At 33.5% G+C, this 16885-nt stretch overlaps 1 protein-coding gene across 3 annotated transcripts in view; it reads left to right on the top strand.

The window, feature by feature from the left end:
• Positions 1-16327, top strand: part of LOC132939174 (activating transcription factor 3-like) — a 64201-nt gene extending 47874 nt beyond the window's left edge. For 2 of the 3 annotated variants that reach the window (XM_061006220.1, XM_061006219.1), the window contains 3 exons: positions 6968-7670; positions 8941-9048; positions 14759-16327. In XM_061006220.1, the coding sequence (XP_060862203.1) occupies positions 7113-7670; positions 8941-9048; positions 14759-15295 (1203 nt within the window). In that variant the 5' untranslated portion in view covers positions 6968-7112 and the 3' untranslated portion in view covers positions 15296-16327. The remainder of the gene's footprint in view (positions 1-6967; positions 7671-8940; positions 9049-14758) is intronic. The other variant, XM_061006221.1, reaches the window with a different exon arrangement.
• The last annotated feature ends 558 nt before the right edge of the window (positions 16328-16885 follow it).

Raw genomic sequence — 16885 nt, 5'->3', positions numbered from 1 at the left:
GTAATTTATTTCCGGCTTCACAACAACGACTTATTACCCTGTGAAATGCGATATAATAAAATTGAAACAAGTACTAATATTCACACACACACACACACACACACACACACACACACACACACACACACACACACACACATAATATATTTTACTAGTGATGATATACTGTTTTAGTTTTAAACGTTTTATATTTTGCTATTATATACCTGCCTACTATAATATAGTAAAAGTCTATATGCACATAATATATCATAATAATATGATATATCACGCATTTGCGAAAGACACTTTTCAATAGTGTACTACACATTGTTTAGTTTAATGTATAGATAAATCGTATTTATGATAATCACTTGGATATAGGTGTACAATGTCGTTATTAGTTCTTTGTTTTTTTTTTTTCATTTCATTTGTTATTATTATTTATTACCATAATGTTAATAATCATAAATAATAATAAATTCTGAGCTCCCACATAAATCGCTTTGGTGAAACACTGCGATATTCATTTAAGCAACATTTAGTTTAATTTATTTATGAACTACTCGTATACACTCGATGACTGTGATCACGTGCAGTTTGATGTATTTTTCCAACGCCGATCGGTGTTTTCTATAACCTAGATGTAGTTTGGAATGAAAAAAAAAACAACAACAATATATTATTATTCCGATGTTAATATTTAATAATATCACTTAAAGAGTTTGTTCGGAATCGAGTGCAAATATTTGTATGGTCAATGAGCTTAGTGTTTATATCAACTGACGATTAAACATGAATGTTAATTCATTTAAATGTGTGTATGCATATATGTAAGTATGTATGTTTGTGTGTTTGTGTGTGTGTGTGTGTATGTATGTATGTATGTTTGTGTGTTTGTACATGTATGTATATATGTGTGTATGTATAAATATACTTGTAAATGTGCTCTAACACACAAACACACACCCACTATTATAGCACTGTAGTACTACACACATATTAATATATACAATTGATGATGAGCATTTGCCCATATCGAGGCCATGGTTTCACATTAATCCTACTTATCATTTCAGGAAACTGCACCTAATGGAAAGAAAGTGATTAATAATTCACCTTCTACGCGCGATAACGCTTTTATGATCAAACGAATCTTTTATCTTAGAGTAAAAAAAAACGAGATTTTATTTTATAATTAACAATATACGGTCGAAAATTATTGGGTACCTATCGTAATCATTTAAATACACGATAGTACCTACACGGTGCACGCTTCATGATTTTGCGTTTATAGTAGGTGCCTGTAATAGGTATTATAATAATTTATTGCGTTCGGCAATCACGTCCGTGCGTGTTTGTGTACTAATAATTTTAAATATTGAATTAATATTAATATTTAATACATAGATATATTAATTTGTATTTTACAATGTATTATAATATAAAAAGTTCGTTATGTTTTGTTACGGGTTTATACAGCCATTATATAGGTCAACGGCTAAAATGTTAAACGTGTAGTATTATAATAATTTATTATTTATAGCAAATACGAAATCATTTGTCTTGTACACAATTTTTACAAACACTGCAGTCGATAGGTACCTACCCAACATATTTTTTACTTCATAATTAAAGTAGTTATTATACACATAATATAAGTACATCATATTCTTATTGTACTATGTAATTATTACTTTACATCAATGTACCTACCTATGTTACAATATTTTTCTATTGGTCGAATGCATATAATTGATATTATGACGTATATTCATCGATCATCCACAGGTCGCGATATCTATATAATTACATGCAAATATATAATAAATTTTAACAGTTGCGAGTGGCTCACTCGAAATGGCTTTCAGTGACTTGGTTATAGGTACCTACTATGGACGCACGACGTGAAATTAATATAATTTATTAATCATTTCCAATTAATAAGTTAGTTAATTAAATCATAATAATAATATATTATATTAAATGCGTTCAGTCTCTCATTTACATTACACACATATTATAATATAATATTATACAGTGTACACACATATCAAATGAGATTACCTAGCTTATACTTTTCGCATATCACGTATAAAAGAAACAAACAACCGATCGGAATTTTAAATAGATTGGTGCCTACCACACCTTGTTATTAATGTCATAGACGTACATAATAATAATATATCAGTAGAAATTCTATGCGTTTTATTTCATATTTCAGTTTTGGAATTCCCAACAAAAGCAATAGTATTATAGCTGTATATTGGAGTCCGGAGTACACCTTTTACACGAGTCCCACGTCATACTAGTTGTAGATAATAGTTTTTTTTTATTTTACCGCAAGTTTTCCTCTCGAAATTATCATTGAAACGTAAAAATAAAATTATTAGCATAGGTATATATACAGTTCCTATAAAATATGAAATTTTATAGCACGGGCACACCAGTATATACCTACTGCAGTTTGGAAAGTTGAAAACGCTGTTGCGGTCCTATACAACCGACAAAATATTCAAATATGTAATAATAAAAATGAAACGTAGAACTTATACAAAACGATTGATGATTTTATGATACGAGAAATGTAAATTTAAAAAAAAAAGTGGATAAGTGGATGTCGCTCTGCTGTACAGTATGTTACAAGTAGGTCACTGTATAATGGATTGTATTAAATTTGAATTCAATGATATCATATCATTGTATACGAAAAACGATTCTGAGCGGAGGCGGTTTGTCAGTCTTGATATTTTATTATAGCCTGTAAGTCGAATTAATATCATAAATTACAACAAAATAACTTAAGTTTTTATTTTTATTCGTTTCTATGATGATAAACAAAGTTTTAAAAATTAAAAAATACCATTTTTAGTGGTTTTTTTTGTAATTTGTCGGTGGTTTTTCTCGTGGCATTAAATAACTATTGAGAAAATCGAAAAATGACCTCTCTAAAGTACCATCTTGATCCAATTTGCTAAAAGATAAGATACTATATGTCGAAGTAAAAGCACTCCTTCTGATAGAAATTTTGTATACAGGATAAAAAAAAATAAAGAAAGAAATAAACACCATTGTAAAACCCTCGCTCCACTCAGAATCTAAAAATATATATTATAATAGTTACCTATGTAATATTATATTATATTAATATTATACTCACATCAATACGCTTGAGAAACATATCACTGCAGATTTCACATCATGTTAAGTATTGTACTCATAAAACTATAATAATAATAATTATGAATCTCGTGAATAGTTATTAATCATTTATTGTTCTGCATCCATATTCATTGGGTGTTTGATTTATGCGAAATAAAAACCGTCACCTTTACCGTGAAATTCAATACCGCCAGCAAAATATTGTTGAGTACGGTTGTTTGTCAACGGCCATAACACTATAGATGTTGTACGATATACACGCAGGGACGCAACTTGGCTTTGATCCTAAAAAAAAATTAAAAAATAGAAAAAATTACGCACGGTGTCGACTGCAGGCGGCTTTGCGACGACGACGTCCTCCTCGTGTATAATATATAATATTATTCTTTAGGTCGTTTCTCGTCTTCCGGTCGAGTATTCGCGGGGCGCGGGGGCGTTATAATCGAGGATCGACGGATTTTTTACGGTACAAAACAACACATCATCCAAGTTCACGCAAAACGATGAGAGTCCAAAAAAAAAATTATTTCCGAGAATATTATAATAAACGACTCTCTTTATATTTTCTATCTCACGAAGAGAGCGTATATAGGTACGTACTACTATTGTGCGTTTCACGATAAAATATGTCCCTCGACACCAATACGCGCCAGGTGCCGATTTTTCGTTATGGTTTCTAAAATCAGCATCTAATTACGGCGGGAAATTTAAAATTGAATGCCAGCCCAAATTGTGAGCCCCCGGTCTGATTAAAAACCGCCGTGTTAGTATCGAGAGACATTTGTTGTGTAATTCGCACTATATAGGTAGGTACCAATATGTTACGTGAAAAGTACCCGCGGGAAAATTACTATATCAAAATCCAATACTGACCCGGAGGCGTACGATATGACGGAATTATATACTATAATAATTGGACACTTATACGTGGCATTTGTCTGTGCAGCATCCAAAATTGTCTGGACCTGCAAAATCGCATCCCAAGTCTTGGCCTGCACATGCGATATCCCGAACCCCGAAAATAAATATCGTAAGTGCATACGTATGACCTACCCACGGGTATAATACGGACATAATTGTTTTCGTAGTTTCGCACACTCGATTGTGTGTATATTGCACAATAATTTATCCACAGCAGTTTGTAGCGTACTCGACGAGTCCCGAAAAGGTTACCGTTTATTATAATATACCGCCTAAACGGTTACACATCTTACGCGTCACAGCAACGTTGTATACCCGTTGGACACCTTTTCATTAAAATAAAATATATTATATTATTTTACCTCTTAGGTACATATTACAAGCGCGTTATGTCGTGTTTACGAATATTATTGTATATTATGTAATATTTATACAAACAGCTATAGGTGTATATCTCATAATGCGCGTGTACAATTTAATGCACACTACACTAAAATTTTATTTTATCGTAAGATTTTTTTTTAATGCACGCGTGCAGCAGTCTGGTATTTGTATGGCCGTTTGAAAACTTATCGGGTTTAATCTGGTGAAAAAAAAATAATAATAATAATAATAATGTAGTTATATTAATATTCAATACTACCTATATTATTTTAATCTCACTAATTTTTCACTAGTGGAAAAACACACACAAGTTGATAAAATATTGGCAATTTAGCATCATTATATTAATGTTAAAAGTATAATTACATCATACGCGTCGTGAAGTAATAATATCGTTAAGTAGGTACATTATGGTGAAGGCATAATTTATATGGGTAGTACTATTATAATATACATACCCAGCTGTATATGTACTAAAATATTATTTAAGATTTGTATTTTGTTCACTATACTATGCATATTATTATGTTTTATGTGAATAATAATAATATATAAACATTAAACACTAAAAAGTATATATCTACACTAGGTACCGCATATTGTTATCATAATATTATTGTGAATTGGTAACTATTTTATGCATGAAATATCAAATGGTATATAATGCTGGACATTATAGCTATAAAATCATAGAAATAATAAAAGTCGTAAAATATTACGAATTAAAACTTAATAACTTACTGGTATTAAAACCTACGAGGTTCACATAACGTGAAAATGTCATAATATCCCGCATAATATTGTTGAATATTAATCGTGTATTGCAGACGGCTGGTATAGCATTGTCGCGTTTCATCAATAAAAATAAATTAGCTATTTAAAAAAATATAAAAATTTTGACAAATATCTCACATAATTCATGGATATGGTTATATGTTTGTAGTTGACACGTCATATATAACTAGTATTAAAATATTATATTCAGTTGTTATATTATTATTACGGAGCTCGGAGATACGAAATAATAAATTGCGATTCAGCCATAGATCACGAAAAAACTCATGTAATTTTGGGTATTCATTCTCTTTCGTTCCTTTTCGTTTTTTTTTTTGTAATAGAAAAAATGAGGATGACCGTCATTGACCGATGACTGCAGAATAAAAAAAAATTCACTAATTTGAATATTTAATCAAAATGTCTATTTACTGCACTATGAGAATATTATTATTATATAATATTACATAATTGGTAAAATTACACTCAGGAAAACTGCACCAATCATAGGTTGGTTTGTTATACTGAATTCGGGGTGCGAAATAATAAATTGTTATTCAGCCATATGATATAGATCTCGAAAAAATGGAATTTTGTGCTGCTCATGTCATTTTCGGTATTTATTGTTTTTCGTTGGTTTTTTTTTTTCAATAGAACAAATTGAGATGACCGATGACTGCAGAATAAAAAAAAAAGTATTAATTTGATTATTTGATCAAAATGCCTAATTACTGCAAAATATATAACGATGAGAATATTGTTATATTATATAATGATGTTACATGGGTGGTAAAAATATACCGAGGAAAAATTCACCGATCAAAGGTGGCGTTTCCATGTAAAAAAAATTTCGTTCGTATATACTATAAGTAGGTAGAAGGATTATAGAATTATATGTTTTATATTTTTCCTCTGCACAAGGACAATTGAGGAATTATAGATATGTTTTTGGGTATAGCGCGCAGTGGAAAAATAACTATAGTTACATTTTATTAGGAATTTGATTAAATTATTTTTCGTTTATTGTTGATTTGTGTTTATATGCGGCAATAGATAATGCCATACAAAATTTGGTGAGAAAAAAAAAGTTGTACCCAGCCTAAAAACATATCCATGTTAAAAAACATTGGGAACACGCTCATCTTCTGTATACTGTATAGTATAAGTGTCGAGTATACTACGCCATTAGGTATAGGTCACTGCGGTTGATGTGTACAATTTAAATTCAATAAATCGCATTGCATACATACGAAAAATTATTTTTACTGAAGACAGGCTGTCCAACTAAATTTTTAAACATATATTTTATATTAATTATACTAGATATACTTTTAGTAGAGCTAAAATATTTAAAACTAGATAAGCTAATGAAATCGAGATAAAAATTGATAATGATTAAAATATTTTTCTAATACAGTATAAGTTAACCCACATTTTGCAAGAACAAATTACATACCAATCTTATATAAAATAAACAAACATAATTATAATATTATTTAAAATAATATAACTATATACCTAGCTGATATAAATCAATATACCTACTTAAAATCGATCTAAATAATATTTTGAAAATTTCACCCATGTAGTAAAATAATAAATAATTAATTGTAAGTGTAATAGAGAAAAGCCAAAAGTCCCTACAAATAATTTAAAAATAAACAAATTTAACATAAAATATTGTATACTTAATTAATATATAATTTTGGTCGATGAGTATTAAAAAGTGTTTTTTTTTGTTTTTCAGAATCACTATCAGGCTCACCTGTAACATTTGTCTGGATCAGATACTATACTGGCGTACCTACATTATTATTATCACCGCGATTTATAAACACCTTACGGGGTTACTGAGCACTATATTTGGTTACCTTTTTTGCGGTCATAACGATATGTCTTACTCGGTTACCGGGGGCGGTGGCGGCGGTCAGACAGTGGTCGCTGCGCTACCACATGGCTGTTCAACGATCCCGAACACTCCCGATGTGATCAACTCGCTCATATCCTTGATGGATCCATTCCAAAATTTCCCCGGCAACGGGTCACTCGCGTCTGAAGACTCGTCCGGCTCGACGTGTTCCCCCGTGTCGACGTGTTCCCCCGTGTCGACGTGCTCCCCCGTGTCGCCGACAGCCAGGATGCAGAGCATCTGTTCCAGTCTGAAGGTCAAGGAGGAGCTTAAGATGGCCATCCGGTCAAAACAGAGGAACGCGGCGACGGCGACCGTGACATCGACGTGTGCTGGCGGAAGTCCGGTGGAGACTGGTGGACCGATCACTTCCGGTGCGTGTGCGATGATCGTGGCGGCCACGGCATCGGCTGGTCTGGCCGCCTCATCGCCGGGCGGCGGACACGCGAAAAAACGAAGAACAGACGAGGAGTCTCACGGTGATGATGACTACGACGACGACGACGGAGATGGAGATGATGTATCGTCCCATGGCGAAGGAGTAAGCTTCCAATGATCAATATAAATACTATACGCCTGTATAATGTCTTATCACATGCCGTAGTAATAATATACATTTATATTATACCACATGTCGTGCTCAGTGGTTGTAGGCCAGGGTCCTAGTACTCTAGGATAGTGATTAAGAGGGGTGCTATATAGGAAGGGTGGTAGAAACCGGCTTGGGTTTTTTGGGCGTACCGATTTGTCATACGTCTAACTATATAAAGTCTAAAATAAAGAAAAAATGTTATTATTGTTCGTTCATATTGCTAAAATTTGTCATTAATCACATTAATCTTGTTCTATGCGCACGAGTCAGATTACGGTACATATATTATAATATTCATGCGCACGCGCGCGATATCGGTCTTTGTAGTATTTTTTTCCCGTCCGTCGACCTTTTTCCTCGGTACAAATCGCCTTCTTATAGATATGATAACGCTGCGACAACGTCACTTTCGAATGTACGCCTACGATAAACAGCCGAAGAATGCGATTGACGCGTGTGCCGCTGCGACGATGGATAACAGTAATAATAATAATAATAATAGTAAATAATTATGGAGTTCGTCTGTGTTTAACATGCAAGTCGCATGCGCCTGCTGCATATGGTGACTTCTTTTGGGTTGCGGCCTCGAAACCGTTTTATAATCCGTGCGGCGTGATCGCGTATAATATTACAATATAAAATATACATTACATAGGTGCATCGAAGTATTTATACTTATCTCGCGCAAACGTGAATCATAATCGCGATATTCACATTTGATCAGTAACTTTACGCATCCTATACTGGATTATGATATAGAGATATTTTAAGGGGAGGGGGCGTGCAAATATTACACAAACTTCCTAATTTATAAAATTATATTACATATTTGTGTGATATACGTTTAAGTTAATGCCCACCTCAGATCATCACTCTGCAGAATCCATGCCGGGTACCACCTATATAATATATTATAATGTTCAGTAGATAACATCATTATATACACTGCGAATAATCATCGATACAAAGTTCACGATCAATCTCTGTCTCTCTCTCTCTGTGTCTCTCTCTCGCGTTGTTTGTTATAATATTTAGGTAGGTATGTTATAAATGATGATAACAATAATATGTTATGTACTATAATTTGAACGGACTCTCCTTGGTGCACGCGTCATGTAAACGTGTGATAAGGTTACGCGCGGCGTGCAATGTAGGTGTGTTTTGTCTGCGTTGTAATTTTGTGATAACGACAGGTGTTTTTTTGTTTTTGTGTGTACAGCTAACGGCCGAGGACGAGGAGAGGAGGAGACGGCGGCGGGAACGCAACAAAATAGCGGCGACCAAGTGTCGGCTGAAAAAACGCGAAAAGACTACGAATCTGATGCAAGTGAGTACCTGTGCCTCCTACACTGTGCGTTCAATATTATTACTATTATAACTTATAAGTAAACAATAAGCGCGTAAACTACAATTCATATGTTTGACGGGATATTGCCTGTATTATATCTACCGTGTTATTATTGTATCGTCTGATCTCCGTCGGGTCGTGACGATCGTGGCTCGTCGCCAGGTCCATTGTCACACGGGCAGCCGGCAGTCGTAGTGTATAATATGGTGTTATTATTACAGTAGTAGTAACTAGTAGTAGAAGTAGTAGTTATTGTGCGGTAGTGGCCGTAGTAGTTATTGTGGTAGTGATAGTAGGAGCAGATGGTAGCAGTGTATTATTGCATATATTTGCATGTGTGTGTGTGTGTGTGTGTGTGTGTGGATTTATGTCACCCTACGGTCACAAATCCTAGTGCGTATCGGTCGCGTATATTGTAATGCGTCGTACGCGCGCTGTACGCCTACACGAGTGTCGAGCCGAACCGCGCGAAAGAGAAAGAGAGAGACTCGGTCCGAAATAGAATCTCCTCCGATCGCTGCAGCTGTAGTATATATATATATACAGAGAGCATGTTATAAATTATGTACGTATATATAGTGTTTTCTACACTCATGGTTATCTGTCGCGTGAACCTATACGATCTAGGGGAGGGGGGAGGCTGGGGAGGGAGCTGGTCTAAGAAGTCGCGTGTATGGTATTAAATATGAACATACATATTATTATATTAGATGCACAATAATATGACGATTGTTGTATGCCTACCTGCGATCTACGCAATATTATCGACGCTGTGTGCGCGGATAAGAATGGGGGCAACCGATACGTAGGTAGCCGGAAACCGTACGTTATATTATTATTTTTGTGCGTCCGAGGAGAAGACAAATCGGCTGACTTTTAAGCGAATAAACTATAAAAATATAATAGTATTTTAATGCACGTGTCTATTATCTGCTATAATATAATATTATAATATATTATATTATCCTCTATCGACTATATAGGTTTAATATATCAGATGTTGACATTCCGACATTTTCCCATTGTTGACATTAGTGGTTTTTAACTTTAATGGCATTTTCAAGTTTTTGTTTGTCGTTTATTGTTGAATAATTACTAAACTGATAAATTAACATCTGTAAAGCCAGATGAAAATGTACGGAATTTGAATCCATACTTAATATTTATTGATAGTTAAATTTTTTTTTAGTCAAAGTTAAATTGTAAAAATAAATAATACCTATAAATTAAACTTTTCTGAAAAATAACACAAGTTAAAAAAAAAATTAGAATAAATTTCTGTTCCACCCAGAGAAGCAACCCTGTTTTTTTATGGGTTTCTCAAAATTTAAAGTGGGTTTAAACAAGAAAAGCAGCCTGGGATTTTTTCGGGCTGGGCTTTTTCATGTCAACCTTGACCTATACTCTATAAGGTATAGGTATTTTGTAGACGTATACGGTATACAATATTATATTATACAAACACAATAACAACAATAATACATAATATATATACGTCATAGTATTATGTGTATAAATGTATAATATATGGTTAAATATTATTAGGTATATTATTATCATCGTATCTCATCATCATCGTCGTCGTCGTCGTCGTCGTGACACGTAACACGCGCATCGCATATGCATCCTAAACGTCGGGCAGACGCGTCTGTCTCGAAAACCGTTCGACTACCGTGTTCGTAAAAAAAAATTGAACCTTGCACATCCGCCAGGTATTACACGCATATTATTACATGAGAGTACTCAGATTTTGTGTGTGTGTGTGATTATAAATATATAGTACTACACCGGCGGTGACGTGTGAAATACGAACACGACACTGCGAAAGTGGGTTAGAATTTAATCGTACTCCGATTCTTACCTATATATACGCGAGTACGTGTGACTTGACTCGAACGACGACGTCGTCGCGTCTGCAACCGTTCGACTTGACGTGTACTTTTTAACTGTTAATTTTTTTTCTTAATTGTTTTTCATTCTTTTTCACTGGACTCTTCGCAGAACTGCGCAGTGACTGTGGATTATTAACTATTGACTATTTTTTTTAAAATTTTTTTATTTTACCACATAATCACTCTGCGCGCGGGTTTCAGAGAAATAATAATAATAATAAAATATTTAAATATTCTGTGGAGTGCCCGATAGTAGGTACCTACCTATAAAGGTAAACTCAATATTATTATACCTTCTATTTAATACCATACACGTCTCATAATATATAATACCATGCACATAACACTATTCCAAGAGTTGATTTGACGTAGCTGGGCGTAGGTATATTCTACGCGCGTGCAGGCGGTCACCTCGCGCGTGAACCATGATTCGACGACACTTACAAAATAACCATAAACCCATAATAGCTGATATTATAATCATGACGTTTTTCCCTACAATTGCAATTTAAACATTTGTCGTCGCGGTTTGTTTGAATTGCGTTGTTTTCATTTCCAAGCCGCGCGGTCGGTTAGAAAATCTATTTGCCGTGGAACAATATTTGATTGTGGCAGTGCAGTACCTATAATGGATAATAATATTATATTATAGGCCCGCGCGAAACGTAATTTTTTTTTTCATTTAAAAAATTCCACGGAAGATCATCATGTGACTCGAGTTATCTGACGGTGATAATAATATGTACATGCATAGTTTTTTTTTCTCGGAAAAACGTTCTCTTGATAAAAACTGGTATTATAATAATATCAAAGTTCATTAAACCTCTAATAAAATCAAACTGATTTACTGAACCTGTTCAGCATAATACATTAATACGTAATAATAGAATAATAGAATAGGTTATTGTGTATAACGACTATCGTCGTAGTTCGTAGATGAACATAAATTATATATTTATATTCGTCTTTCAGTTGATTTAAATTTATCGTTAGACGACATTAATTAACATTGTCGACATTTTCAACAACATTTTTTTATCAACTTTCGATACGTACTATACTCTGACGGGGTCGTACACTGAATGCATTATACATATTTACAATAATATTCCATTTTACTGCGATTACATATTTTAATGATACATTGATACACAACACGTTTTCGAATTTATAATGAGTGTTTACATAATAATATTATAAATGGTGTTGTCATAACGTCTTAATGTCTATAATATTATGATATGGTAGACCATACATATTTTACTTGAGGGCAAGTACCGACGAGATAAGAGAACTTACAAAAAGCGTGTTTAAAATCGTTTTTAGTATTGACGTAGGTAGGTATATTATAGTATATACATATTAGGAACTTGCCGGTCGATTAAAAATTAAAATATTCTTAAATCTATTCGACGAACGAAATTACGATTGCCCGGTATTTTTAGTATAAAAAATGTTTAACCACCTCTTTACAGCTCCAACTGTGAGAAATTCGTTTGTATGACCTTGGCGGCGTAAAGCACAACGACATTATATTTATCTACTAAAACGTTTAAATAGTACATTACAAATAATATTATTATGATGTCTTATGCGTTCCTCTGTATAAATGGCTATAATAGACGAACAGTTTTGGGTTGAGCAATAATTATTGTATTTCTGACGAAATTGAAAACAGCCTCCTGCGCTATTATGTACAATATATACGACGGGCGCAATGCCGAACAAGAGTCGGTCACTTTTGAGGATTGAAACAATATAATATTATGTACGGACAAGGTCAAGAGACCGTTGTGCACGTCTCGAAATTCACTTCATTCAGTCCGCCTGTGTAGGTATAATATGTACCTATACTCCAGCTGCAGCAGTAGAGATACACGACTACATAGCCTTCAAAACGTATTGGATATAATAATTATATATTATTGTTTCAAATAGTCTTTGGACCGCGGAGCTCTTATCGGGTATAATATAATAACACATCATATTCTCGAATTAGTATGGCTGGCGGATGTGATGTACGGCGAACAATCGCGTCTGTGTCGGCTTAGGTTTCGGACACTTTCTTAGGAGAAAACGCGGTCAGTTTTAAAATGTTAACTTCAAAATCCAATACCATACCACGTAATTTAGTATGACCGACTACTTTTAAAATTTAAAAAAAAATGTACAAAGCACACCTAACAAAACTATTTATTTAAAATAACCCACTGTGGGCTTATGTCTAAATCAATAAGGTATATTTTTTTTGGGGGGGGGGAGGGGGGGCTAAGCCTCCCCTAGTTGCACCATTGATGACGAAGCAAAATAAATAATAAGATCATCCTAGCTAGACTAGCTATTTAATGTTTATTTTTTTAGTGAAATAGTTGATACTAAATATATTTTAAAATTGTATTCATGCTTTTAGAATATATTATGCAAAATGTACTGAAAATATAAAAAAATGCAAAATAAAAGTTTCATTTTTAAGTTTTTCGATGTATTAAACGAATTTTGTGCTTGGAAAGCAATGATTTAGGACTTTCATAGAAAAAAATCACATCCAATAGTTGATAATATCAAATATATTTAACTATATATGTTTATACCAGGAGCTCTATAGTCGACTCGAGTATAATATAATAATACGTATTCTCGAATTAGTATGGCTGGCAGATGTGATGTATGTATGACGAACGATCGCGTATGTGTCGGACACTTTCTTAGGAGAAAACGCGCGCGCGGTCGGTTTTAAAATGTTAACTTCAAAACACAATACTATACCGCGCTCGTGGTACATAACGATTTAATAATATTATAGATATTGTGTATTATACATAATAAACTGTTGTAGGTAGTCCGTATCAGTAGAGTTCAATACAAATTAAAATCGAGAAAATTGAAACGCACGTTTACATTGGAATAATAGTCGTCTGTAAATTGTAATAATTGATGTTATACGTGGTTTATGGTGTGTAAATAGCAGTTTTGACACGACATTTTTACGTCGGAAGTCGTAGCGATCTATAAATTATATAAAATATAGTGCAATGTCATCAAGTGAAAAAAAAAATTAAATCATGCTGAAATCCTTCGTTGAAAATATACGTTTTGCCTTACCTATCAGAAATGTCAAATGTATTTCTCTTTTCATATATTTATTTTGATTTCATTTCTTATATTTGCTCGCATTATAATATTTTCCACCTTAAAGTGATCGCGATCTTTTGAATGCACATATGCACAAATAGGGGGGGGGGATTTAAGGGCGAAGCCCCCCAGAAATGTCCATACTCCTCCTAAACATTTCCTACATTTTGTTTTAAGCTTATTAAATATTATCAAAGTAAGGATTTAGCAATTCAGCACCTCCCACAAATCTCAAACGCTATTTGCGCCTATGTGAATGCAGTGTAATATAATGCCTGCATATTACCATGTATATTATACTTACTCCAAATAAGTTTGAATTTTCTAATATATTATATAAGCATATAATATAACCTATACCTTCATTACCATAATTGCGTAGGAAAACCCGTCTGCAGCGGTAGTATGTAATTGTTTACGTGTTGATCGAAAGGAACAGCGAGAAAAATAGTGAAAAGTGTTGTGACGAAATTATAGCTATTGAAAAACTAGTTTAAAAAAAATGCTTCCTAAGCTATATTATAATTATTATAATTTTTGTATTATAGGAATGTAACACGTGCAGTTTTAATATATTTATAATTTGCATAGTATATTATGTGTTATTTTCGTAACGACTCAGATCGATGTTATATTACAAATTTGTAACCGATTCTTATTCACAGGAATCGAACGTGTTGGAGACGAAAAACTACGACCTAAAGTCGCAGATCCAGGAGCTGGAGACGCAGCGGAACGAACTGATGAAGATGCTCTCGGCGCACCCTTGCGCCAAAAGGCACCCTCACCAACACCAACAGCACCAACAGCAGCACCACCAACATCAACCGCAGCACCAACACCAGCAGCAGCTCCAAGAGCAGTACTCGGTGGAACCTTACGCGACCGACCCCTATCGCCAACATGGCCACGTGGCCGTCGACCCACCGGTGCTTAAGGACACCATGTTCAACGGCGGCGGATACGCCCCAGTGTCGGCCTCGGTGGCCGACCAACCCGCTGGCGTGTACCACCGACCGACCACCTCGACGGCCGCGTCCATGGCCACCGGCCACTATCCTATTGTTGGCATCGGGGGTGGTGGTAACGTTTACGGGTCTTGCGTCGACGAACTGTACGATTACAATAAAGACTTGATTTCCGGCGGGGGTGGAGGACCGCCCGACTTAAGTCATCAGTACTACGACCATGGTATATGTTGATATTCCGATGTACACCTACCGCGTATTTTCTTCTTTTTTTTTCATGCCCACCCACCAAAGTCCGATTTTCAAACATCGAAATATTATTATTATTATTATTATGTTAGTTTTTTACAGTTTATCTAATAACAGAATATTACACCCGTACACGGTAAAATATTGTTCAAAATATTATTATGATAATCTCTTCGAAATTATAATATTATATACGCTCGCTCGGGCTGCCACCACCTTTCCCCGAGCTTGTGTGATGATGGATTCGGAAGAAACCCATTTTTACACCGTCAATAATATTATATATTACTTACTTTATTATTATTTTACTGTTATTAATATTCTTATTTTTTTTTATTATTATTATTATATTGATTACGAGTAATAGTTACCTAGATAAAATATATGTGATTACATGGAATTATTAAGTGCTAACATGCGTATATGTATATCATATTATAATATATACGCAGGAGTAAATATATATTTTTATATACATAATAATTATAATTTATACTATTATTAACTATATATTTCAAAAATGCGCATTGGCATTATTTTTATTTTTGCGGATTCTGCACACGTTGTCCGTATAAATATAAAATATGGCTGGTACATACGCGTAATATATTTATTAAATTTGATATACTTTTATATATTAATTCGGCACAGGGAATAAAATATTAAAAATTATGAATCCCAGCATCGATCACTATTATATATGAATAGTCGTCGAATGCAACCAAAGACTCAATATTGTTATAATATATGACCGTATTGTATTATTATAATATTATATGTTATCCGCGGGTATGATATATTTTTTTATATTTTCCTCTGTGGAAAATCCACCATTATTTTTTTTGTTTTTAATACTTAAGACGTATAGTATATATATATATATATATATAGTATTTATAATATAATATTATAACATTGTACTGCAGAACTGTTTTGTATTATTTATTTATTTATTATTATTTACTATTATTTACAATTATTATTGCTATATTATTATTGTATAATGTTAATATTTTATTTATTTGTTATCACTCACGTTAATTACAATTTGTAATTTTTATCGACGAAAACGCACGAGTTATTATTTTCACAAAAAGCAAAACATTACGTATACAGAAGTCGCATGCACGTGTATCATATTATAGATACTTACTCGATACTTTGAATGTGTAACGATGCAGAATTTCAGACAAATAGTTTTACTATCTCAAGACATAATAACACTAATACCGTTGACCGAATAAGGTTAAAAATAAAACAGATTGCACGTGTTGGCTGACCAAAACGTATTAAATATTTATAGTAGGTAAGGTACCTATCAGTCATACTAGCAAAATAGTTTTTGCGTCAAAATAATTTCACAATCATAATATTAGGGTATATATAAGTAATCGATTTGATATAATTTCATTATAGACTTTAATACACAATTTAAGACACATCGTATGATATGTTTTATAGACGTATACACTTAATTTATGTCCACGAATACGACGTGTCCAAAACGATTTAAATATTTTAAACTCGACAACTGCGGGACGAATTGAGAACATTTCCAATTGATTGATCGATGGT

Source organism: Metopolophium dirhodum, chromosome 2 (assembly GCF_019925205.1).
Source record: "Metopolophium dirhodum isolate CAU chromosome 2, ASM1992520v1, whole genome shotgun sequence".
Taxonomy (NCBI): Eukaryota; Metazoa; Arthropoda; class Insecta; order Hemiptera; family Aphididae; genus Metopolophium; species Metopolophium dirhodum.
The sequence above is the reverse complement of the archived record's forward strand: the minus strand, read 5'-3'. Positions and strand labels throughout refer to the sequence as shown.